At 41.9% G+C, this 26,615-nt stretch overlaps 1 protein-coding gene across 1 annotated transcript in view; it reads left to right on the top strand.

Moving 5' to 3' along the window:
• The first annotated feature begins 2,064 nt into the window (after positions 1–2,064).
• Positions 2,065–26,615, top strand: part of pld3 (phospholipase D family member 3) — a 35,878-nt gene continuing 11,327 nt past the window's right edge. The window contains exons 1-6 of the mRNA XM_034097569.2: positions 2,065–3,036; positions 5,166–5,260; positions 17,517–17,567; positions 17,672–17,829; positions 20,747–20,927; positions 21,103–21,220. Coding sequence (XP_033953460.1) covers positions 5,234–5,260; positions 17,517–17,567; positions 17,672–17,829; positions 20,747–20,927; positions 21,103–21,220 — 535 coding nt within the window. The 5' untranslated portion in view covers positions 2,065–3,036; positions 5,166–5,233. The remainder of the gene's footprint in view (positions 3,037–5,165; positions 5,261–17,516; positions 17,568–17,671; positions 17,830–20,746; positions 20,928–21,102; positions 21,221–26,615) is intronic.

Raw genomic sequence — 26,615 nt, 5'->3', positions numbered from 1 at the left:
AGGCTCAGGTTTGAGAAGGCTAAATAACTTCTTTTACCTGACGCTGCCCGCCTCCGGCATCTATAGAAAAGAGATCCACTCAGTGTGCGGAGTTTAAATCTCTCAAGTCATATTACAGGATAAAGGAAATACAGTTTAAACTGCCATGCAGAGAAGACGCCGACGTGTCGCACTTATCATTCATATTACATCATCAATCAGATCATCGATCATATAATATCATAATATATCATATATGTCCTTATCTGAGTCAGCTTCTCCAGCCTCATCTGGCCGTGCAACACTCACAGTGTCACAGACTGGATGCAGAAGTATTATTTAACACATTATGTTGACGAAACACTCGAGACAAATGTAATTAAAGTCAGATCCACTCGTGTCTTAGACGTGAACGCGCTCTCAGCTGGAGAGAGAAACCCTGGCTTGATTTACCGAGTTCATAACCAGCGTCGTAGGACCGCTTAGCGAGATCTCGTTTGTTAGTTTGTTGTTAGTTTGTTTGTTACTCAAACATATCCAGGGTCTGTTGAACTGGCTTCGTAGTACAGGGCACAGGTGGCTAGCAGCGCTAATGTCAAAGACACAGACATTATACATTATATTTGTATTTTACATCCCCCGCTCCCCCCGTTGACAATTTACTAGCGGTACCGAAGTGGGCCGGTCGAGAGTCCCGGGATGATTTGTAGTCCCATTCCACCACTGGCTACATGACCATATGATCGCCCATATTGACGCACCTCATTCCTAAACTTCTAACAGATACAACATAAACCGATCCTTCAGCCTCATATGAGCTCTCAGACACGTTCAACATTAACCTGTCATCGCTGTCTGAGCTTGCTGCTGTGTGCGCCGTCGTGCGTTTACATCTGACTGTATATATATAAAGGTTTACATGCAGATGCTGGGATCCTGGACGGTGCAGCTGGAGCGCTGTGCCCGCAATGACGTCACCCATCATTTGGCGGGACTTGAAGAATCCGCGAGAAGATCCAGAAAATTGTCAACATTGAAGGCAGATTAATGGTTATCAAAGTACAAATATCCAAAATCAGTTCAGTAACGGTTTTCAAGGGGACAATATGTACTCAAATTGATGGGTTTGGATGATGGGGGAAAACCGTGTCACAGGCTCTTTAAGAGTCTCACAAGACTACAAAATGGTGAGTAAACAACTAAATTGCATTCCAACAATCTGGATATGATTTTAAATGATGTAAATTATTTTTCAGATAACAGTTTAGCAGCTGCACTTATGCAGCAAGCAAGGGCTGCAACAAATGCACAAGGTAATCTATCATTTAAATCAAAAATGGTATTGTCTTTTAATGCAAATCAAACAAATGACATATTCATGTTTATTGTAAACAAATATTTAATTTTCTCTCAATCACAGTCCCTTTAGATCATGTCATTCTCCATACAATACATGTGGGATTTCTATTGCATCCACTTCATCTGCAACGAAAAACGCCAACGCAATTTCCGCCATTGCAAACCCAGCCAGTCAAGCCGACTCCGAGTCCGAGCTGTCCGATTTAAGACGAGCATTTTGACACCTCCCCCGGCTGCGATCGGCTATTCTCGTCTACTTTCGAGGCGAGCCGCAATGTAGAGGCTTCTCAATACTCAAATTTCCCCTCCTCGACTCCCCTCCTCGACTCCCCTCCTCGATACTTAGACCCGCCCACAGGAGATGCGAGCGGAGGACCGAGGAGGGGAACCGAGGAGAGAGGAGGGGAAGCAGCAGACGTTTAAAGAAATGAGAACTCCTCTCCTCGTATTAAAGCGATGTCCGTTCATTATTACGTGGCAACAGCTGCATCATCTGTCGAGTGTTTTGTCATATTTTATAATCTCTGCTGGATCAGCTGAACATTGTTCCCCCACATATTTACTTTGAATTCATTGAGAGTGCGGGATAATGAGACAATACCAGGCTACAGATGCGGACACACAGACACAAATATATTTATATAAATATATGCAATTTAAAGTATGAGAGCACTCTCATAATAACGTAACACAATCAGAGACTGGATATATCCCCCCCCCCCCCCCCCCCTCTCTTTAGTCGCTGAAATGGGGAATTGAAATTACGGGCCAAAAGTTGTATTTGCAAGTATTAAAAGTAAGGACATCAAACCAACTGAGACCCGTCTGTCCGCCGCATCTACGCACTGTACAACACACACCTACACACTGTACCACACACACACACCTACAGCTCCTAAAGCATAATCAGGCTACAGCCGTTGTGTATTTTATTATGTGAAGCACTAAATGGTTTTAGAAAAATATCGACTCTTTGTTTGTAGATATCTACTAAACTAAAGCAAATAAAGAGAGTAGGCATGTTATACTGAGTGATATATATTATACACACTGCTCTGCTTTCTGCAGGACCTCACAGCTGTTATCACTGTAAACATCGCGTTGCGATGAGAGCAGGTTCTAAAATAATATCCAGGGGTTGCATGCAGAGCTGTCATTGGCTGAGATAAGTCCGGCCGTGCGTCACGCCTCCACCGTTCCCGGAAATGCATCCGCTGAGGAGCCGTGGAGGAACCATCAGTGTATCCTCGGTTATAGCTCCTCCAGAGAGCCTCCTCGACGCTCGATCCTCGGTCCTCGGTGTGCATTTAGAGAAATGAGACGTCCTTCAAAATGGCGCGCTGAAATTCATTTCCGGGTCACTACCGGAGGACCGAGGAGTCGAGGAGTCGAGGAGGGGAAATTTGAGTATTGAGAAGCCTCTTGTGTCTCAAACAAGCCTCCTATCTATGGAGCCTACGGTCGTGTACCGTCTTGCGGCTGCAGCTGGATACTGTTGTCCGATTGGCTGTCCGGCTCTGATCACATGACCTAACATAACCCAGTCAGTACTCTCACAGCGCAGGGAAAGAGCTCCTTCTTTGTACTTTACCGTGGTTTTAACAATGAAACAACTAGGTTAAATGTGATTTTATAGAAAGAACAGACCTCAACGCTGTTATCTGCGGTATTTGAATGAACCTGGACGCATTTTAACAGGTGGGTTGACCGTTTTAGGTAAGGTAAGGTGAAAGCTACTGGTTTTGTTGTTTACCACTGTCGGCGACTCTAGTCTGCTCACTAAACTAGACGTGTGTAACAATGTCAGATAACGGTTAATTACATTATAATAATGATGGTGCGACAAATGGGTTTGCATAGTGCTTCTTATCTAAATGTGTGTTTTCAAGTAACTTTAAAGTGACCCACATTAGTAGATGTTGTTAGCCTACTACTAGCTATGTATCTCTGTTATCTTCTCTGAAGCTCACAGCAAAAGGTGTTGCTTTTTTATTCGTCTGGGTCATTCGATAATATTAATCTTCCCTGACTCACTCTTAGTGGAGCCAAAAGCCAAAGCTCTCGTGTCCCTGTCAGAGGAGGAATAAGTATTCAGATGCTTTGTTTGAATGTAAGAACAAAAGTATTCTAAACAAACTGTTCTTCAAGTATAACAAATAAAAGTCATTTGTAATTTACACACGGCATCTATTGCACGTCTGTCCGTCCTGGGAGAGGGATCCCTCCTCTGCTGCTCTCCCTGAGGTTTCTCCCATGTTCCCTTTAAACTGGGTTTTCTCCGGAAGTTTTTCCTTGTACGATGTGAGGGTCTAAGGACAGAGGGTGTCGTATTGTCATACTGATATTCTGTACACACTGTGAAGACCACTGAGACAAATGTAACATTTGTGATATTGGGCTATATAAATAAACATTGATTGATTGATTGATTTGTGTGAGAACAAAAAAATCCCTTTTGTGTGTTTATAATTATATTTATATATGTGACACATTTCTAGGTAATATTGTTGCATCAAGTACCTCAACATTTTACTTAAGTACAGTACTTGATTAATGTACTTAGTTACTTCCCACCTCTGGTTCCTCTCTAATGTGATGTGTTCCTCTGCTCAGACAGGCAAGCCTTCTGCTACCAGTATAAACTCCATGAGAGTTTTTTTCAAGTTGTTTTGCTTTGAATGCTACATATTTCACCTAAAAGGCATCATCTGCTAATTTACACTCAATGCAGATATAGTGGAAAGTAGTAATGTAAAGTCAAGTGGTACTGGAAACTCTATACTTCAATATGTTTCCTCCCTTAGGCTTAAAAAAAACCATTCTGATCAAAATATTGAACCGACAATGGAAAATATGATATATGTCAAATTGCAAAATGACTGTTTCCTAATCCAGACTCACTTTCCATAAAACCCAGCATAGCTTGGCCTCCAATATCACGCTGGAAGATTTTAACTTTCCTTTTCTTAATTTGTATACCTCTTGTTTCCCCTGGGATCTGTTTACAAGAGCCTCAAAACAAAGCAAATATTTAGCTTTCTTGAGACAAGATTTAAGGAAAGCATTTCAGCCAAAATATGTTGAATGGTTTGTTTCCCGCATGTGTATGACTTGAACAATTCCAAACTGTTCTGCAAGATCCCAAAAACGTCCAGGGCCCGTACTCTGTTTGTTCCTAACCAGCAGCTTTAATGAGCTGTGAGAAAATGCGTTTTCAGAGAAACTGAAGCTCTACACTGCTGCGGTCAGCATTCAGGCGTCCATACTTCCCCTCTGTTTTAAGGAATCAGGAATCACAAGACCTGAGATTCCAGTAAAGAGTTAATTCAGTCGGGGATGTTATTGTTGGTGCTCAGCTCCCACAGCCCTTCGTGCCAGAGATGAGCTGTGCAGGTTATTCTCTCTGTGGAACCTTCCCTTTGTCACATCTGTAAAGAGAGCAGGGACAATGGCTGGGAGATTGCTCTGTTGTGTCATAGCTATGTAGTAGGGCTGTGCCTTGAGTGATGTTGCAATAGTCCATACATTACAATTTCATCTTACGTTTGATAAATTGTGCAGCCCTACTATGTTGCTACATGAAGTTAGATCAAGCATATTTATGACTATCACTTATGCCAAAAAAAAAACGTGTTTTCAAATTAACTTTATATATTTCCTCATATGTTAACTTGTTTAGATCCCCAACTGTACCCTGGTTGGTAAACATCAGTGAAGTAAAGATGTTTACTTCCTGCTGCCACAATGTGAAAGTTTCCTGTCATTCATCAGATCCTTCCCACTGAGTCATAAACACGTGATGTAACATTTAGTTTTTTTTGTCTCAGAGCTGCATCACCTGACCGGAGCGGACTCTACCCGTATCATCCCAGCAGATGTTATTCTGTCTGTGACAATGAAGACTGACATCCCATACAACCAGGTAAGGACCACAACTTTATTAAATCAAAGAGTTTTAAAAAGCAAAAATATTTTCAATCAGTTCTGTCAAGTAAGGAATACCAATCTTTTACTGGGTCAAACAGGGGTAATGTGACAATTTGGCTAATACTTAAAAATGTCATTGATAGATAGAACTTTTTGATGTTCAATTCTGACGTTCAGGAAAAGGAACCAACAAAAAATTATTAATTAAAGTAACCATAACAACGTGTACTGTATTTAAATACAATGTGCTGTGGGAAATTCCTTTCTGTACATGTCCGTAGTAGTTACTCAGAGCAGAGGAGACCATGTGGTCTGTTGAAGGATGATAGCTTATCTCATGTCACAGTGTCAACTTCATTTCATACTTACTTTCATTTTAGAAAACCTCCCTAGCATACAGAGTTCATAACCAAATAATGCAATGTATTTCACATTTGTAGGTGGTATTACCCTAATAACCTTTAGCAGTGGTGGAGATGAGGTTATCCATTATGAGGAGTGACGAACAGGGCTGAGGTCAAATAGTCCAAAGAAAATCCAGTCCAGTGTCTTTTCCTAAACACTTTAACTTAACATCAGTGAAAAGTGTCATGGGGTTAAGGAAAGATGGGTACCACTTTACAATAAGACTACCCTTATAAAGGATTCATAAAGGGTTTATAATTAGGTTATTAATTAGGTTGTAAACACTTTATTAATCTTTAAAGGTGGGTAGGTAAGTTTGAGAAACCGGCTCTCGATACACTTGTTGTTATATTCCATGGAATGCTCTTCACATCCCGATAGCAATGAATATCTTAAGTGCTTTGACAAAAAATCCATAAAAAAACGTCATCTGTGGAAGCCGTACAAAAAGCACGACCAATCATTTTAGCCGGCCCGGCTAAAATAACTGGATGGCTTACCTGCCTGTCAGCCTTCCACCTGTGCACAAACTTATCTCGTGCCCTCATTGGTCATGTGCACGTTCGTGTGTATTGGAGGAGGTATTTTCAAATTCTAGCGCACTCGAGCTGGTTTCTCCAAAATGACCTACCCCACCTTTAAGAACCATTTATTAACCAGTTCTAACATAGACACATACATCAACACAGGCTCGCTATTTGGCAAGATGACTAAGCCTTATATTGGCACTAGCTTACTTCGTGTTCTTCATCAGCCAGCATCCTTGGTATCTGTTGTTCACTGAGTTGATTCCCCCCTTCCATCTTGATGTTTCTTGGCATCTCTTTATGACCATTTATTTACAAGTTACTAACATGTATAACTGCCAAAAGGGAGCCTTGTAAAGTGTAGAACACATTCCCATTTATTAATGAGTTACTACCATTTATAATTTGTTTAAGTTATATTAAGCCTTAAAGTTATGCATACATTAGGGTCGTGGTCACATTAAGTGACAGGTAATTCCAGTGACTGCTGCTGTTAGCTTTCTGCTCTGCTAGCAGCTCTGTGATGCTACAGGGGCTCTGCCTGCTCAGCTCATCCGGGGAACATAACTTGAACTCTGCCGTGTTTGTTGTGCTGGTGCCTTGTGGACTATTCTTCATGCCGGATTATTGTGACTCGCTCCTCGTTCAAAACAGACGGTGCATGAATGCGGTTTTGCGGTAAGTGAAATTTGAGTACTTTATTTATGCGTTGCTTATATTTAGTCAGCTAATGTTAATGAATGTTAAGGTTTGGGTTAGCATATAGTAAGCGAGTGGTAGCTACATCTGTGCTAACGATGCTAATCGTAGCCTCCAAGTTAAAACGTAATAGAGAAGTGTTAAGCATTAAGTGGGATAATACTGTAGAACAAACGGCTTCTGTTTGAGGTTGGTAAAATAAGGTCATCCTTGTAAGTTAGAGATATTTTATTAGGTAGGTAACTTTATGCATTGATAAGGTAAATACAAATTTGCTATGATCGATTATGTAGACAAGCTAACGTCAAAGTAGTGTTGAAGAGTGGCCTAGTGCAGCGGCTTTCAAAGTGTGAGGCGCGCCTCCCCTGGGGGGCGCTAGAGAGCTTCAGGGCAGGCGCAGCGTAAAAAAAAAAAAAACGAGAAACAGTGAAATCTAGCTAGTTAACTTCAGATAACTTTATGCGAGCGGCAACATGGATCGATTTTTAGTGAAGTTACCTATAGTGAGAGAGACAGCGTCTGGCAGAAAACGTGACTTGCACACTTTTGGCTGTCTGTGGAGGCTGAGTTCCCCCACCTCGCCAAAAAGGCTGTAAAAGTGCTCATTACCTTCACCTGTGTGAGTGCGGGTTTTCTGCATTGACTTTGATCAAATGCAAGTACCGGTCAAGCAGCGGCGGATCTACCCAGTTGGCAGCTTTGTTTTTGAAATAAAAGTTGTGGCTCATGGGACATTTATGAGAAAAAATCCCTAATATCCGAGTGCAAGTGAATGCAGCACAAGACGCAAGCCTTGTAACCCCTCCCCCAGCCCTGGCGCTAGCGAGGAAATGGCGGTGATTTCATTTGAAAGGGACGACGCATTCGGACCCCCCAAGTAGACGGAAGGAATGATGAATTTGCGGTCTACAATGACAGAGAAGAGACTGTCAAGTTTGGCTTTACTCAGCATTGAATCAAAACTTACTAAAGCTTTGGATCTTACTACGTTTGTGAGGCGTTTTGCTGAACAAGATGGTAATCGCCGCATTCAGCTGTTATAGGCATGCCAACTTGATGCTCTGCTCACGGATGGCTCGATGAGCATAAAAAACTGTTAAAATTATGACCTTACGTGTGTAAATATATATTTTTCTTTGTGGGGGTCTGCCCCCAAAAAACTGTTTTCAAGTCCTGAGAAATTCAAATAAGACGGTGTGTAAAACTACACTGCCCAACCAAAAAAAAGTAACCACTTTGATTTAACTAGGCCAGTAGGTAAGGGCATTCCACTGGATAATAATACCCCTGCATTATAGCAACAACAACAACAATAATAATAATAATAATTGTAAGGGAAACTTCTGCAGCAATGGAGAGTCAGGACTCAGAGAGACACGAGGAGAGTTGGAGCTTTGATGTCAAACACTGATCGTTTATTACAAGTATCGGCCAGAGAAATTCACATCACAAGTCACAGAGCAGCCAGAGGTTCTGACTGCCCGGGTGGGTTGCCACATCAATTCTGCCCACCCTCTCTACCGAATAGATCTTTTAACTAGTTTACAGAGAGTTCATCCGCATATTGGGGGATGGTGCTTAAACACTGGAGATATCCCCGACATCTGGACTGCATTAGCACATTCCTATGTATGTGAAATCAACCTCACAATAAGATGTGTGTATATTACAAATATTTCAAGATGATTACTTAGATATTACAATATGGTTGGTTAAGCTGGAGTTCATTATTGAGTTTACACGTTAATGTCAGTCATATCTGAAGAACGAACCCAAACCTTGTTCTTTTTATTAATTGTATTACCAAACTATTTGTGTCTGGGCGAAGGTACTGTACCCAGTTCCTATGTTCGGCAGTTATAGACTAGGCTTTCTTGTACAAGAGAATAAAAAAATAAAGAAAAATCAATATGGACCATTACTGTATAATTATCCTTACATTATGTTATATAATGCACCTATAAACAAGTATGGCATTTTGAAACATGATGTGCAACCATTTTTACTGTAATTTGTGTGCATTTTGTTGTTAACTAAGATGATGTTATGATTAATTTTTTGTTAGTATGCAACGTGGACGCTTTGGACATACCTGGAGAAGGAAGAAATGGGTCTTCGGAATGATGGGAGTTAGACAAAAGGCGGAGACTCGTGTTGAAACTAGTGGAGAAACTCAAGATGCCACCTTGTCCCTCTGATTAGACGGCATGTTAAGTCAGGAAGTAGCATTTTTAGTGATGAGTGGAGGGCATACAGGAGAGTGCTGAGTAAAATAGGGTACAACCACTACACCATAAACCACAGTAGGTGGTTTGTGAACCCCCAGACTGGCAGTCATTCCCAACATAATGAAAGAGCGAGGTCGACCGTCAAAGCACATGTCCGTAGACTGAGAGGAAACCGTACAGAGAGTTTGTTGAAGGAACACCTCAAGGTTCTTGAACTGTCATCTTGGCTTGGCTCTGCTCACCCTGATGGACTGCTTAGACGCTTGTTCAAGAATATACACAAAGCCTTTCCAGTCTGAGTACCATTATATCTTACCAAGTCTTTCATTTATGTCTGAGAAAAGCTTTTATGTTTAAATATGCATATAAGTCATACTAAATAGTCATTATTTTGAGTCCTGATTTTCTTCATGTGTGAATAAAATGTTTTGCTTGGTTCTGTTGCATCTTACTTGGCATTTCATGTGAAAAATGTGTATTAGGTAAGCATGAATGTTATAACTCATTCATAAATCATGCGTGCAAATTAGTCCCTTTTCGGCGCTGCTTTTTTAGCGCTGATTTGGGTGACTTGTGTAATTCGTGGCGAACCGAAGCGTTTTCGTTTTGGGGGGGATCCGTCAGTGGGACTGACGGACAACTTCTCACTTCAAAAGAATGTAAGAAATCTAGACTGCAAAAGAATTAAACAAGCGAGTCCCTGTTTTTCCTGGCCAAGGATAGGTTCCTTGAACACAACACGAGCATAACGTGTCATCACGTGGTGTAGTCAGTGCTGACGAAGAGCACCGGAACGCCGCTCCAGCTCTTCAAATATTGCAGTACCCATAAGGAGCCGTAATTTTTGCGTGGCTGTGGGTGTTTCTCAATGTCAAAGAAGGCTCCTCCAGAGCCACTATTTCAAGTATGTAACACTACGTCATCGAGTCCTGCCGAAGGACTGTTCCAATGTCCAGGATCCTTGGAATTCTACCGAGGCCGGCATCCTTCGTTGCGGGAAATTTCGAGGCTGCACATGTGTATCCTCCGCGGTCTTAAAATCCCCACAATGCTTTGCGCACGGACCAATTTCCAAAATCTTTGGCGGAAAATGTAAGGTGGGACCTCTCATATGACGCACAACTGTTAGCCTGTTCCAACCATTCTTTGTTTTCCGAGGCTATGCAGGATTCTTGCCTCGCTTCTGAAGGACCTGACTCGGAAGACGTGTCCTACCAAGGAAGCGTCCTCAACATTGAGAAACACCCTGTGTCTTTAGTTGTAAGCCCAGTAGCGATCTGTTGTTATTAGCATCTGGTTAGCTAGCTATGCTAACGAATATAAAGAGCTTTTCTACAACCAGGTGGAAGAAAAGCACACCTTGATATGATCATTATAGTTATAAACAAATAAGAGTCTAAATGAAAAACAGGTATAACATACTATATGAAAATAACAAGAATACAGTTTTAAAAGGGGAGTGATTTGTAAAATATCCATAAAAAAAAAAGAAAAATCTGCTTTTAACTTCAACATTTAAAAAAATATCTTCCCGGGGGGACATGCCCCCGGACCTCCCTAGAGGATGTGAGGTCCCCCCTCCACTTTAATTATGTCTGTTTTTGTGGTCATGCCACAACCGTGCACATGCATGCATGCACAAGTCATGTTAGGATATCTGGATGAAGAGGTTGTTTTTTCTTTGCATAGAATGAAAGAAAGGCGAAATTAATGGGCTGTGATTTTAGTTTTTTTTAAGCAAATGTTGAGTTCAACCTCTGAGTTCAGCATTATAGCACAGGCCTTTGTCAGATGGTATATTACGCAGTTTTTGTTCTGCTTCGAATAGTTCTCTCTTTTTTCACCATACGTGTGTTTGCATCCCTGATAAATGGACATGTGTATTAAACTTAAAAACAATGCTCCCTTTCAGTAGTTATAAATGTTAGTGACTCATTAGATAGATGGTGATATGTGTCACACTTTACAATAAGGCTCCCTTTTACCAATTATAAATGGTAGTAACTCATTAATAAATTGGAATGTGTTTTACAATTTACAATAAGGCTCCCTTTTGGCAGTTATAAATGTTAGTAACTCATTCATAGATGGTCATAAGAGATGCTAAGAAACATCAAGATGGAAGGGGAGAGAATCAACTCAGTGAACAACAGATACCAAGGATACTGGCTGATGAAGAAGACGAAGATAAATGTGGGCTCACTATTTGGCAAGCAACCGGTCACAGTTGCCCTTTTTATCTCATGTCTTATAAAAGCTTATTAATGATTTATAAAGTGTTCACAACCTAATTAATTAATTAATTACAAACTATTCGTAAACCCTTTATAAGGGTAGTCTTATTGTAAAGTGGTACCGAAAGATGTAAAGCAGAACTCATCAGGACTTAGAGAAAGACAGCCAAAGTCCGAAAATAATCTGACCCCAGATAAACTACAACTTTCCCAATATAGACTACTAAGAGCGCATCTAGATACTTCCTGTGTATTTGTATCATGTTGTTTCAGAGACCTGGCAAAATCAACAAGACTTTTTCACCTTAAACCTAGCCACACCCCCAGGCTATGTTTACCTGCAGAAGCCCCGCTCCCTGGGTTGGAGTGGTGGGCTGGCTGTTATCCACAGAGCAGAAATCCCGATAAAACAACTCCCTGTTGCAAATACAACCTCTTTTGAGTGTATTGCCTTTTCTTTGGCCGGATCATCACAGCTACAGGGTGTCCTCATATACCGCCCCCCCAAAGCCTCCGCCATCTTCATGTCTGAGTTCGCTGAGCTGCTCACCTATGTCTGCTCCAGATCTCCATCCACATTACTTCTTGGTGACTTTAACATCCAGTCGACTCCAGTACATGCACCTTTGCCTCTGAATTTCTCTCACTACTCGACTGCTTCAACATCACACAGCACGTCCAAGGTCCCACCCACACCAAAGGTCACACGCTGGACCTAGTTTGCTCTATAGGCACCAGCCCTGACCAGCACGATAGCATCCCACCTAGCCTCCATTCCCCCTACCACCACAGTGGATGGCCTGGTTGCTCGCTACAACTCAGCTCTAGCCCTCAGCCTTGACTCTCTAGCGCCCCTCAAAACCCGGACTGTCTCCTTCACCCATTCGGTCCCTTGGTTCACCACTGAACTCTGCGCCCTGAAGGCTTCTGGTCGTCGGCTAGAGAGACTCAACACAAGAACTGGCCTCACTGTCCACCGCGAAGCATACCAGGACAATGTAAAGGCCTACAAAGAAGTCCTCTCCCTGACTAGGTATTCGTACTACTCCACCCTCATTGGCATCCAACAATCCCAACCGAGAATGCTGTTCTCAACCATAAACCGGCTTCTCCCCCCCCCCCATCCTCCAGGTGCTCTCGATCTCTGCTCGAAGTTTCTAGATTTCTTCCAGGCCAAAGTTGATTCCTCCCCTACTCCAACCGCACCCCAGCTGCAAGGTATTCCTCGTCCGCCTAGGTGTTACCTCTCCACCTTCTCCCCAGTGGATGTCATCCACATTGCTAAGCTGGTCACTAAGGCCAAGACATCGACCTGCTCTCTCGGCCCCATGCCCACAGCCTTGGTCATGGCAGCTCTATCCACCACCATCTGCCCCATCATTGTTGACATTGTGAACTTGTCTCTGTCTTCTGGCACAGTCCCACCCTGCCTCAAAACTGCCTCAGTCTCTCCAATCCTGAAGAAGCCTGGCTTGGACCCGGAGGACCTCAACAACCACCGGCCGATCTCAAACCTCCCATTCCTGAGCAAGATCTTGGAAAGAGCAGTTGCCGCACAACTGCAACACCACATGTCATTTCATGAGCTCTACGAACCCCGAAGTCTGGCTACGACCTCCTCATCACATCTGATTCTGGTCTCATCAGTGTTCTCATCCTCCTGGACCTCTCCGCAGCCTTTGACACAATATCCCATAGCATCCTCCTCAGCCGCCTGTCAGACTAACTTGGCCTCAGTCACACAGCTCTTGCCTGGTTCGAGTCCTACCTCTCTAACAGGACTCACTTCGTTACCATCAGTGACTGCAGTTCCCCTCCGGCCCCAGTTAAACAAGGTGTACCTCAAGGCTCTGTGCGTGGACCCCTCCTATTCACCATCTACATGCTCCCACTTGGTCAAATCATCCGCCAACATGATCTCAGCTTTCACTCTTATGCCAATGATACACAGCTCTATTTCTGCACCAAACCGTCCACACAGCTCCCACCTCTTTCCCTTGTCAACTGCCTCCAGGACATCAAAAACTGGATGTCATCAAACCTGCTAAAATTAAACAGCAACAAAACTGAGCTCATCATTGTGGCTCCCAAGGCGCAGCTCCAGAAGGTTGGTGACCTGCTTCTCACCATTGACGGCTGCTCCATCTCCCCGTCCACTGAAGTCCGCAACCTGGGAGTCATCCTGGACTCCACCCTCTCTTTCCAGGCGCATACCAAATCCGCCTTCCACCATCTCACAAACATTGCCAGACTCCGCCCCTCACTCTCTGACTCTGTGACAGAATCACTCATACACGCCTTCATCACATCCAGTCTGGACTACTGCAATGGAGTCCTGTCTGGGGTTCCCAGCAAAACCCTGGCCAGGCTCCAATATGTCCATAACTTTGCCGTCAGGCTTCTCACCCGCACTAAGCCATGGCAACATATCACCCCCACCCTCATCCACCTCCACTGGCTGCCGGTCAAGTCCTGGATTCACTATAAAACACTCCTCCTCACGTACAAGTCCCTCCATACCGTCGCTCCCCAGTACTTAACAGACCTCCTACATCCCTACACCCCCTCTCGGAGTCTGCGGTCCTGAGACACGGGCCTGCTCTCCATCCCCCGCTCTCGCCTTTGTACTGTGGGTGACAGGGCATTCAGTGTTGCGGCCCCCACCCTCTGGAATGCACTTCCTGCCGAGATCCGGAACGCTGCCTCACTGGACATCTTGAAATTCTCACTGAAAACGCACCTGTTCACCATGGCCTTCGGACCCTAGTCCTTTCCTGGTCCCCCTCATTGTCTGTTTTGTTTTGTCTGTCCACCATGTACAGCGACCTTGGGTCCCGTAAAAGGCGCTTTATAAATTCCATTTATTATTAGGACCTGAGCACGAAGACCTATTGTAATGCTTAGAATTATTATTAGAATTCTTCATAGTCTGGAGATTGGACCTGTTTTTGAGGGGGTTACGACACTATTCATGTAGCGACATTTGGCAACGCCGCCAGGACGGGTGAACAATTTTACATTCTGGATTCGATGGGTGAAACATTTCTCTCTAGCAGCACCTGTGAAAAATGTGCATAATGTGCATAATGTGAAAAACAGTGAAATATTAACTTAAATTTCAAAACATTTATTTTCCACACCAAACTTAGTGTACAGCATCAGTGGAGGGTCACATTACCGTAGAAAATGAGCACGAGGTTTGGAAAAATGTGTCCGACATCAATCAAAACGTATTGGCAAAAAGGTGTGGCCTAGACATAAATGCTCACAATTCATCCGAAATGTATCCAAATATCACATATTTCGGTGGATAGGTTCAATCTGTCTTGGGGAATAGGCACAAAAAAGCATGTTCATTTTGGACAATAGGGGGCGCCAAAAACACAACAAATGTATACCTCAAGAACGGATGGGTTAAATATAGTTTGTCATAGATATAAATATAGTTTGTCATAGATATACTGGCAGGACGTTTTCGCACACTTCTCCTAGGGAAATGATCGGAAAAATTCCAAACCAGGACAAGATCAGCCCATATTCAATGTGAATCTAAATTGAGAATGAATCAAACTGACTGACTGCTCAAACGGGGAGCTCGCAAGCTAACGGAGAATGTACAATTTATGACGATTTAAATGTCACAAAATCGCTAAAATGAGCTTTGAACGCAAAACTTGGAACACACGTCACAGCCCACGACCTTTTCCAGACTGTACAAAAAAATCGTCTGTTTTTGTAAACCAGCTCAGTAGCGCCCCCTATTGTGCGATAGTCACATATAGTTTCTCCAAACTACCCAAATCTTGCCACAGACATTCCTCATGGAATTGCGGACATATTTCAAAATGGCTTCCATTAGCTCCGCCCCACAGAAAGTTGGCCATTTTGAAAAATCAGCGTTATTCATGAGTTTAAGCACATTTTCGCAAAAACCTCCTAGGGAAAAGATCGGAAAAATTCCAGTCCAGGACAAGATCAGCCCAAATACCAATATCATGTTAACTTGCGAATAAAACAGTTGCTAGCTCAATCGGGGCGGTCGTAAGCTAACAGAGAATGTACCATTTTTGACCATTTGCATGTAGCAAATGACTCCAAAGTACTCGCATATGGTTGTTCCAAAATGCACGACACGTTGTATACACATTGCTCTTATGATTGCGGATATCTTTCAAATTGCCTTCCATTTGGCCCGGCCCTCAGAAAGTCGGCCATTTTGAAAAAGTGCAGTTTCCATGCCTCTTCTGCACATTTTTGCAAAGGCCTCCTAGGGAAATAGCCGGAAAATGTCCATTCCATGACAAGTTCAGCCCATATCCAATGCGATGCTACATTGCGAAGGAATAGTCAGTCGCTCGAATGGGGAGCTCACAGGCTAGAAGGTTCCACTTTCCAACATTTAGATGTCAGATAAGCTACTCTGCCTTCCACATCATCTGTCTCTTTCTCACTCACACACACACAACACACTCACACACCCACACACGCACATATACATACACACATACACACACACACACATACACACTCAAACACACTGCTGGCAATGCTGTTGAGTGTTAGTCCAGCAGCTCCCTCTGCTGGCGGCACATGCAATTACAACAGACACATATACACTCCATAACACACACATACAGCTCTTAAAGCATATAATATATATCAGGCTACAGCCCATGTATATGTTATGATGTTAAGTACTCTTTGGTTTCATGAAAAAAAGTGTTTATTTGTAGATATCTACTAAAGCATACAAATAAAGTGTGTAATGTAGGCCTGTTACTTGTATTACTGAGAGATATATATTACACACACTGTTCTGCTTTCTGCACTGGCCTCAGCAGCTCTTCTCACTGTAAATGTTGGCTCACAATGAAAGCAGTTGTATTAAAAACATACATAGCCTAATATCCAGAGGAGATGCGTTTATTGTGTAAACAAACGGTCAAGGGCAGAAAGTCTGCACAACCCACTGCACCACACGCCCCAGTTACTGCTCCTCCAGACAGCCTCCGCGATAATCGATCGTCGACTAGCGCCCACATACGTTTCCGGGTCGCTGCCGGAGGACCAAGGAGTCCGGGACGCGAACATTTGAGAAATTACGAACGGCTCATTTCGGAGGACTCGCGAGCGTCTGCTTGACGCCGGGACGACCGGCGACCCTCCCCGACAGGGTAGGGTCCCGCCCACAACTGCGTGCACGTCTGTGACCTCAGTTTTAATTATTATTGTTTCATGCCGGCTTTATAAACGTGGACAAATGTGAAAAGTATATTACTTCATTACTAAGATTGGAATTGAAATAAAAAAAGGAAAGTGAAAGGAAATAGTTACTGAGGGTGCTCCTTTTCACTCAAATTAATCAACACGAATCACAATTATTATAATTGGTCAAACTATTTGAATAAATAATACTTTATGCAGTATTGTATGGTTAGGCCTATACATCTTCTACTGTGCATATAATCATTCAAACATGTTGAATTTAGAAAAAAGTAGCTTAAGTGACATCACACAATTCAGTAAACATTTTGAAATGTCATCCTATTTTGATAATTGTATAGTAACTAATTAGCATAACATTCATAGCTCACCTTTTGGTTAAAGTTAAACACCTATAAGGACTTGGGCAAGTAATGGCATAAGATGTTACATGCTAAACTTACATGATCTGTGTTTGTCGGTCATCAACGTTTTTCTCCATATACGGCTGAATGGTGCTTCACTTTAAATGTTGCAGTCGCAAGGAATTGTGGGAAGTCATTTGCTCCTTTCCTTTTCTAAAGGATGGTCCAGTGTATCCTAAGCTGAAGGAGATAACAAAGGAAGCATTAAACTCCTTTCACCTCGTGAGGAACCTTCATAAGCACAAAATACTTTTCAAACACAACCCCTCCCTTGCTCTTCCTCCATTAAGATTTATTTTGAACCATAGTAGTTTACATTTGAATTAAATATAACATAAAAAGCACCAATAATCACATCCACAAACATGTATGAGTGCTACAGTGATTGTGTTCCCAATAAGATAAATGATCTCTTGTTGCAAATTGTAAATGTGTTAAGGTTGAAATTGAATTCCTCCAAATGTTGTATTTTTTATGCATTTTAGAAGTTGTATGCTCATCGTGTTAATATGTGTTTTCTGATGCCTGCAGCTGGGGGACGTGGAGAGGAGGAGACAAGAAACCAACAGGAAAGCACAAGTGGTAAGTCACACACACACACACACACACACACACACCCATACAAACAATGATTTACTCCATGTTGGTCAACAGCCGCAGCTTGTAAGTGTCACCCCCCCTTGCAGTATTCCAGGTGTATTGTAGCTCTGGCCACTGTGGCGGCTCTGCTGCTGGCTGCCACCGCCCTCTACAACCTGCTGACCCCCAGGGCCCCCCCCACCCATCCTGCACCGAGCAGCAGCCTCCGCCTGCCCCAGGCCCCGTCCTGCTCAGACCACTGCAGGTAACACACAACTGCACACACACACACAACTGCACACACACACACACACACACACACTCCATTTTAAACCGCAGCTCATAGTTTACCTTCTCTAGCTGCAAAGACCTTGCTCAGTCATGATGAAGCTGCAAGTATTTAAAACGTTATATTATTCAAGGCACCTCTTATCAATGTTGATTCAAAAGTTAAGCTTTACAGTGAATTCCATCAAAAGATCTATAACAAGCAAGCACATTTATTTCTTGAATTTAATTAATTGTGGGAATGTATGAATTTAGTCAGACAATTTTTTTTAAAACATTTAGACAATAAAATATAAGATGATGGCAATAAAGAAATATAAAATAAGGGCCCAGAGGAGTGTGTAAACTGTGGCCTTAAGATGTGCTGTAAACATGTTTCAGATCTATGTTACACAGAGGCTGTTTCAAATTAAAAGCATAAGATACAAATGGGAGAAAAGGAGTCATGTTGCTCTGAAGATTTGTAGAAGATTGCATAGTAAAAATTAATAAACAAATAAAACATTTCATCTAAGTGACAGCTTATCATAGAATTAAAACGATACACTAAGCCAGTGTTTCTAAAAGTGGGGGCATGACAGGGGGGGGGGCGCGAGAGACCAGGAGGAAAAATGGTTATTAAAAAAAATAAATCATAATTTGAAAAATGATTGATTCGAAAATAATATGACACAGTACAATTACGTCTGTGTCTCTGTGTTTCATTCAAGCTCGGCTCTGTGTGTGTGTGGAATGAGCCATGTTGTGTGCGAGAGAGAGAGCACCGTTACCGGAGATTGTTGTTGTTGGCTTCTGGTGCTAGCGAGCTACGCTAACGGACATAAGGAGCTTTTTCAACAACAAGTTGGAGGAAAGTCCTCTCCTGTCAGACTGAGAGGCTCAGTGAACTAAAGGGTTCTCTGAGTGTTTAGATGGTTTAAGGGGACCTATCATGCAAAATGCACTTTTGTACGTCTTTTATACATGAATATGTGTCCCCGGTGTGTCAGGGAACTCACCAAGTGTCAGAAAACACAACCCTCTCTCTTTTCCTCCATACCCAAATCTATAAAAACGGGGCTGCAACGGATCTGATACAGACTGATACAGATTTTAAAATTCTCTGACGTCAAGAACGAGGAGCTCCGCCTATATGGGCAACTCTCCATCTATCAGGGAAATGTGGGTTTGGGCCACGGCTGGCCATTGACGCTCGAAAGTGCTGGAGACGCTGTAGTACATATGCCAGGCCTGTAAGTGGCACTGTAGTCTGCCACAAAAGCAGCGAAGAAGGCTTCCCGTGCATGGTTGCCATGGTTGCCCTTCTGTTTATTCTCCGCTGTGGCTCTTTTTCTCCCTCCCCGAGGCAAGCGTTTGCTTCTGCTGCTGTTATTCAATGCAATCCCTCCTTCGCTGTAATTCTCTCCGTTAGTCCACCGGCAGATGACAAACACCCACCTCTCCGCCTCTTCCAAGGGACGAGGGGACCGTGCGGCAGAGTTTCAGTTCTATTTTTTTTACGCCGGTCAACATGTCCGTTAAAGTTGAAATCTTCCGGACAAAATTAGAAAAGTGCCGGTCAAAGGTCTTCTTTGTTATTTATTGAGCTTTAAAACAAATGAATAAAGACTCTATATAATCATATAAGAATAAAACACGAAGGACGGAGATCTCTTTTCCTCCCCCTCTTCTGACAGCCCAGCAGCTGATCTCAAAGCACGCTCCCCTCTCCTGCAGGGGGGCGTGGTCAGCTGCAGCTCATTTGCATTAAAGCTACGTCACAGAATCAGCCCCTGCAAAGACAGGGCTTGGAAGAGCAAATAGAGCGAAATGAGGCATGGCTAAAATGCAGGATCTGTTTGGTATTTTGAAAAAAAAACTATATTTATATACTTTATATAGTGGCCCTACAATATATTGTTCAAATATAGCATGATAGGTCCACTTTAACTTTAGTGTAAGTTATCTCAGTGGGTCTCAAACGTTTTTGTCACGATTAATGTAAACAATTATTTCCGAGGCACACGTTTATATGATCATTATAGTTATAAAGAAATAAGAGAATAAATGAAAAACAGGTTTGAAATACTATATGACAATAAAGTTTAAAAGTGTGATTTGTAAAATATCCATAAAGAAAAAGTAAATCTGTTTACAGTTCTGTTTCAAATGGGTGTTGAGAGATGTATCCATAGATCTCTTCATGTTGCTCTCAAAGTGCACCAGATTGATGCATTTAACTTCAATATTTAAAAAAAATCTTCCCGGGGGAGCGAGCATGGCCCCGGACCCCCCCCCCCCCCCCCCTCCTCCCCCACTTGTAAAAATAGCACTTTACCGCTGCTTACACCTATATGCCGTGAGCTGATTATCGAGCCTTCATTGTAACAGTCGCAGGTACACTGTGTGTATACGTGGGGAGTGTTGCAGTAGAAAATTACACTCTAGCGCCCGGTACATTAATGGGAAACCCTAAATGAGAGCACCCTCTATAAAACGTCAAGCTACCCGACAGCACCCCCAAAAGAAAATCTCTGGCGCCGCCACTGAGCCTGCAACCCCGTTTTGAAGAAATGTGCAGTGCCACACAGGCTCATTGCAGCCACTAATGCTGTGATAAGACAAACTTTTTTGCCAAATATCAGCATTTTCTTTCTTTTCATTTTTTAGCCCAGATTGCAAAGTGGCAAAGTATTATAATTTATTGTTCTAGCAAAGGGATTGCACAATTGTATTATGTATTTATTTATTTTTTACCACACAGAAAAACTTTTTTTTTTTCTCCAAAGGGGGGGCCTGACGGAAAAAGTTTGAGAACCACTGCACTAAGCCCAACTTTACACTCTATATAAAGTTGACACTTTCTAAATACATTTAAAACATAACAGTGTTCCCCCCCCCCCCCCCCCCCTCAGGATTGTTCTGTTGGAGAGCATCCCTGAAGGCCTGACGTTTAACTCCAGCACCCCCCACCCCTCCATCTACCAGGCCTGGCTCAACCTGATGGCCGAGGCCCGCAGCAGCGTGGACATCGCCTCCTTCTATTGGACGCTTACTAACAAAGACACTGGCACTCACGAGCCGTCGGCCAATCAGGTCAGCCCGAGCTGTGAATGGCCACATGGCACAGGATGAGTTTAACTCCTCAAAATATGTGTTTGATTAACATTACCTGACATTTACCAATATAAAATAAGAAATGTGTTCTATTTTTTTATTATAGAAGCGTAAATAACATTTAATGTTCCGGTTGTTTTCTTGCTGTTCGCAGGGTGAGACTGTTCTGAAAACACTAGCTAAACTCTCCGGGAAGGTGTCAGTTCGTATCGCAGTGAACACACCACAGCACAGTCAGCCGCAGGACGACCTCCGACTGCTCAACGCCTCAGGTGACACTTTTGCTTTGTACCAGCGAGTCGAGACAAACGTTTCAGCTGTTGAGTCTACAACTGTAGTTCTTGGTTTTTTTAAGATGACATTTAGCTTGAATTCGAGGGCTGACAGTGTAAGAGCCAGAATCTGTATTTGTTTCAGAAAATAACCAAATGAGTTTGTTTTATATGTTTTATCAAACATCACTTGTCATATACACTCACTGGCCACTTTTTGTGGGTACACCTGTTTTAACTGTGCGTTAACGCAAATATCTAATCAGCCAATCACATGACAGAAACTCAATGCACTTAGGCATGAAGACATCATCAAGACAACCTGGTGAAGTTCAAACAGAGCATCAGAACGGGGAAGAGAGGAGATTTGAGTGACTGAACGGGGCATGGTTATTGGTGCCAGACGGGCTGGTCGGAGTATTTCAGAAACTGCTGATCGACTGGGATTTTCACACACAACCATATATAGGGTTTACAGGCAATGGTCCGAAAAGGGGGGAATATCCAGTGAGCGGCAGTTCTCTGGGAGAAAATGCCCTGTCGATACCAGAGGTCAGAGGAGAAAGGCCAGACTGGTTCAAGGTGATGGAAAGGCAACAGTTACTCAATGAACCACTAGATACAACCAAGGTATGCAGAAGACCCTCTCTGAACCTCAACACGTGGAACCCTGAAGCAGATGGGCTTCAGCAGCAGAAGACCCCACCGGGTGATGTTACAGATGTAGCGCTTCGTTTCAGACGCCTACCCGGGCGGGTCCGTGATCGGCACGGGGTGGGCCCCTGCTGAAAAGGAAAACCCCCCCGCAGGACTTGAAACGCCCCCTTGATAAATACATTTAATTATAATGAAACCAGCAGCAATGGATCATGGATCCACCAGGGGGAGCCGTGAAAAGCTGCCACACTGGAACTCATGTGAAATAAACAGCTGATCTACAGGGATCTGATATAGCGGATATTTGTTAAGATCCATATATGTCACGGATAGGATCATATTCTGTGCTAAGTAAGAGACATGTAATCATTTACTAAACATCACCATGTTTTTATTTAACAAAATAATGTTTAATTCACGTTGGCGTAAGTACAAAACCATCGCTATGTTTTTAGATCAGGAAATGCATCCAGGGTCAAACAAACGATGTTCGATCGTGATCCTCGCGATCATTTAATGTATCATATGTTCGCGAGTTGAAATGAATGCACTCAATTTAATCCACGTGAGTTTACAACAACGACAATAATCGCTTTGTTTTTATATCACATCCGACGCAGCGGCTCTCTACCGATCATCCTAATCCCACGGGCAAACAATAATATGTACAGTGTTCATAGTGTACTGTATTATTAGTGTCTAATATTACTGCTATAATAATCACACATTGAGTTGTTGAAATCAGACCGTCATTTTTTTTAAACGCTCTGAATGAAACGGCAGCTCTCAGGTGATCAGCTGTGTGTTTACACAATAACATATGCATAGTAATTTAATACCTTCCAACACACATTGTAAGAACAGTTCTGTTTCATATGAAACTACTAATTTTGCCCTCAGTGCACCAGATTGATGCATTTAACTTCAATTTAAATAAAAACATCTTCTGTTGTAACAACAATAACATTATAAATAGTAACATAGCATGGTATTGCACATTTACTGTAGCTTTGAGTGTTACTGGCCTGAGATTTTTGTATTACATGAATGAAGGTGACTGAGGCTTTTTAATATAGACTTTTCAGTGTCCCACATTTTGCACAGAACTGTCCCACATTAGGAAAACAGATTGTCTGAGACAACTTGGCACTAAGAGTACTAATATGTCTACCATTTCTTGTATGAGTTTAATATCTGCATGTTCTCTTTTGGTTTGATTAGGACACATCCTGGGGATTTCAGAATGTTACTGGATTTTGATTTATTGTATCGGCTTCATGTCGCAATATATTCCCGAAGTCTGTAATGCAAAAATGTTCCACATTAGGGCAATTCACCCTACATTTAATCATTTTGTTTATTTTTAACTAAATAAATGTGGTTTAATCCATCATGAAATTAATGTAGGCTATTTACTTAGTACATATCTGACATTAACGATTAACACACTGTTCATACTGCTCACAGGCTGATATCTAGTGTATTCATACCCCTCACTGTTTATTCATCATTCAATTCATTATATATTTTATTCTGTAGATTGTGAACATTACTTTTCACTTTACTGCTTGTTGCACCTGGTTAGAAGCTAAACTGCATTTCGTTGTCTCAGTACCTGTAATCTGTGCAATAACAATAAAGTTGAATCTAATCTTGAGCAGGAACTAATGTAGGCTATTTACTTAGTACATATCTGACATTAACGATTAAACACGTTTGTGCATTCTTTATGAATGCAAACCGAGTCATTTCGTTTATTTTTAACGAAATAAATGTGATTTAATCCACATAATTTACTGTGTTAATTGTTTACTTAGTATTGTTTAACTTGAATGTTCTTCACTTTTTAAATGCCTCTGTGATGTGCTGCTACCCATTTCCCCTCGGGGACTAATAAACGAATACTATGACATTAACGATTAAACACATTTGTGCATTCTTTATGAATGCAAACCGAGTCAAGCCGACTCTAATAAACGAATACTATATATTGAACGTCTATTGAATGGCCTTTGTATGTATACAGTACAGTATAGCCCAACCATTTACACCTTCCTTTTTTCCCGTCAAGAGTTTGAATTGGAGAAAGGTAATCGGTGGTGCTTTTATAGCCTATTGCATAATAACTGTGTGATTTATATTGCTTTTCAAATGCATATGGCCACCCATTTACACGGCTCTTCCCGTGAAGAATATGAATCGAACTTAGTTAGATCACTTTACATTTCTGCGAATGAATTTTTAATCACACACGTCTCCCCATCCCGAAAATAAAAAGAGGAAACAATTTTCAAGTTCAGTTTTCACCATTTTATTTAAAATAACTGACATACAGTAACAGACACATGCTGTAGGCCTATCTGCTGCAGAAACCAGGACGAGCGATTTCGGGATCTGTTTTTCTGGGGCTCCTCAGTCTCTCGTTTACCCGGCTCCTGATCTTATGCCACTGGTCAATGTTCAGATTTGGGAACCGATTGGAAACATAAGACTCAATCTGTTGCTTCACATTGAGGGGAAGAGGCATTTTCCCATTGGTCCCAGTCCAGTTGGTTATTTTCACCATTCTCCTATATGTTACAAATGGCGTTATGGCAATGAACATATTAGCAGCATAGATCTCAGGGCGATGCTGTCCCTTAAAAAAGCTGTCCTGGTAAAAACTTTCCTCTCGTTCTGAGGAAACAGCCCTGGTGGGTTCATCAGGAGTGACCGCCGATACTGAGACAACGAAATGCAGTTTAGCTTCTAACCAGGAGCAACAAGCAGTAAAGTGAAAAGTAATGTTCACAATCTACAGAATAAAATATATAATTAATTGAATGATGAATAAACAGTGAGGGGTATGAATACACTAGATATCAGCCTGTGAGCAGTATGAACAGTGTGTATGAATATGCTAAGATATATAAAGTATGAAAACGGTAGGACCATACCGTTCTCCAGCCCCAACCCCCCCATGTTTCATATGTTGGGGACCCTTTGTTTAAAACTAATTGGCCATCGGAATGTGTGGAGTCACATTCCACAGCTCTCCCCCCTCCTGTGATCCCCCGCACACAGAGAGAGAGAGAGATCGCTCTTCTGGAGTGAAGAGAGCTGAAATATTGATATTGCAAGTTAGAAACGTAAAATGCATTTTGACAGACACTTGGGGGAAATATGCTGCATTTTGAATGTCCGATAGTCCACCATTAACACCTTAGTCCGTCTCGTCTCATCAACGAAAACTAAATATACATGACATAGCCTACTTTGATTTAGTAGATTTCGCATGAGAGCAAAAGGAGAATATCCGTGTGTAAGAGTGAAAATGTATGTATGTAAAATGAGAATATATGTGTGTAAGAGTGAAAATATGCTGCATTTTGAATGTCCGATTTTCCACCGGAAATATCAAACGTTTAATAAAAGTGAAAACAAGACTTAACGTATTCATCATAATTAATTATATTTATTTCGTTTGGATGTAGGTGATCTTCTACTATATGAACATTTTGGACCCAAAATCACAACATATATGTAAAAACTGATTTTGAAAATGATTTTATTTTTCACAACACAAACATACACAACGAAACCATTTAAAAGCTGGAAATATATACATGGTTTGTGACTATGATAATGTGAAAGTTTGATTGAGGTAGCATGGAATTTCATTCTGATAAGGCAAAAGTGTTATTATAAATATAATACAAATATATATATATATATATATATATATACACATTATGTACAAAAATCTGTTTGTTCTGTCTTTATCTGTGCCACGCTTCAAAGCGGTTTCTGTCAACTACGACACAGAGGGCAACATCACAGATTCCTCCTCCTCCATGTCAAAAAACAAGCTTAAAGCTTGACTCACGTTCAGAGTTCTCTTCATCATAGTTGAGTCTTCAAAACTCTAAATATATCTAACTATATCTACATTTTCAATGTTTGTTTGTCACTTTACTTCAATCGCAGTCTCCCGCAGCCTCTCTTCGTCTCCCGCAGCCTGTCTTCGTATATCTTCGTCTCTCTCCATTTCCCGCCGTCTCTCTTCGGTTCCCGCCGTCCCTCTTCGTCTCTTTTCGTCTCGTTTCGTATCACTCCGTTTACCTGATTACCTCACCCGTTCCTGGTAAATACATCCTGTTGAGCAGAATCTACAGTTTCCAGTATTTTCCGTTTCGTAAAATGATAAAATACGGCGAAAATATTAAAATATGTGCTTCCATTATTCATACTTCTGAAATATATCTGTATTAACTTTATATCATCGTATGTCCGTGTTTATTTGGTATTTTTGCATGAAACAAAGACTGGCATATAGTTTCGAGCCAGTACTTTCGACAGAAATACACATACATCCTGTTGAGCAGGATCTACAGTTTCCAGTATTTTCCGTTTCGTAAAATGATCAAATATGGCGAAGATATTCAAATATGTGCTTCCATATTTCATACTTTTGAAATGTATTAACTTTATATCACCGTATATCCGTGTTTACTGGGTCTTTTTGCATGAATCAAAGACTGGGATATACAGTAGTTTCAAGCCAGCACTTTCGACAGAAACACACGGCAATGTTGTCTGGACTGTTGTTTTTATGCGGCACCGGCTTGAACAGGTCATGTGATCTGATCACGCCGGCGTGACGGTCGACTCCAAAGGGTTAATATTAAATACATATAAGTATTTTTACAACTTGTATTTAGAAATACTCTGTTGTAATTATTGATGCATACATGTGTTC

This window comes from Pseudochaenichthys georgianus, chromosome 13, assembly GCF_902827115.2.
Source record: "Pseudochaenichthys georgianus chromosome 13, fPseGeo1.2, whole genome shotgun sequence".
In the NCBI taxonomy this organism is placed as follows: domain Eukaryota; kingdom Metazoa; phylum Chordata; class Actinopteri; order Perciformes; family Channichthyidae; genus Pseudochaenichthys; species Pseudochaenichthys georgianus.
Note: the sequence above shows the minus strand (reverse complement) of the source record. Positions and strands in the feature narration are given on the sequence as shown.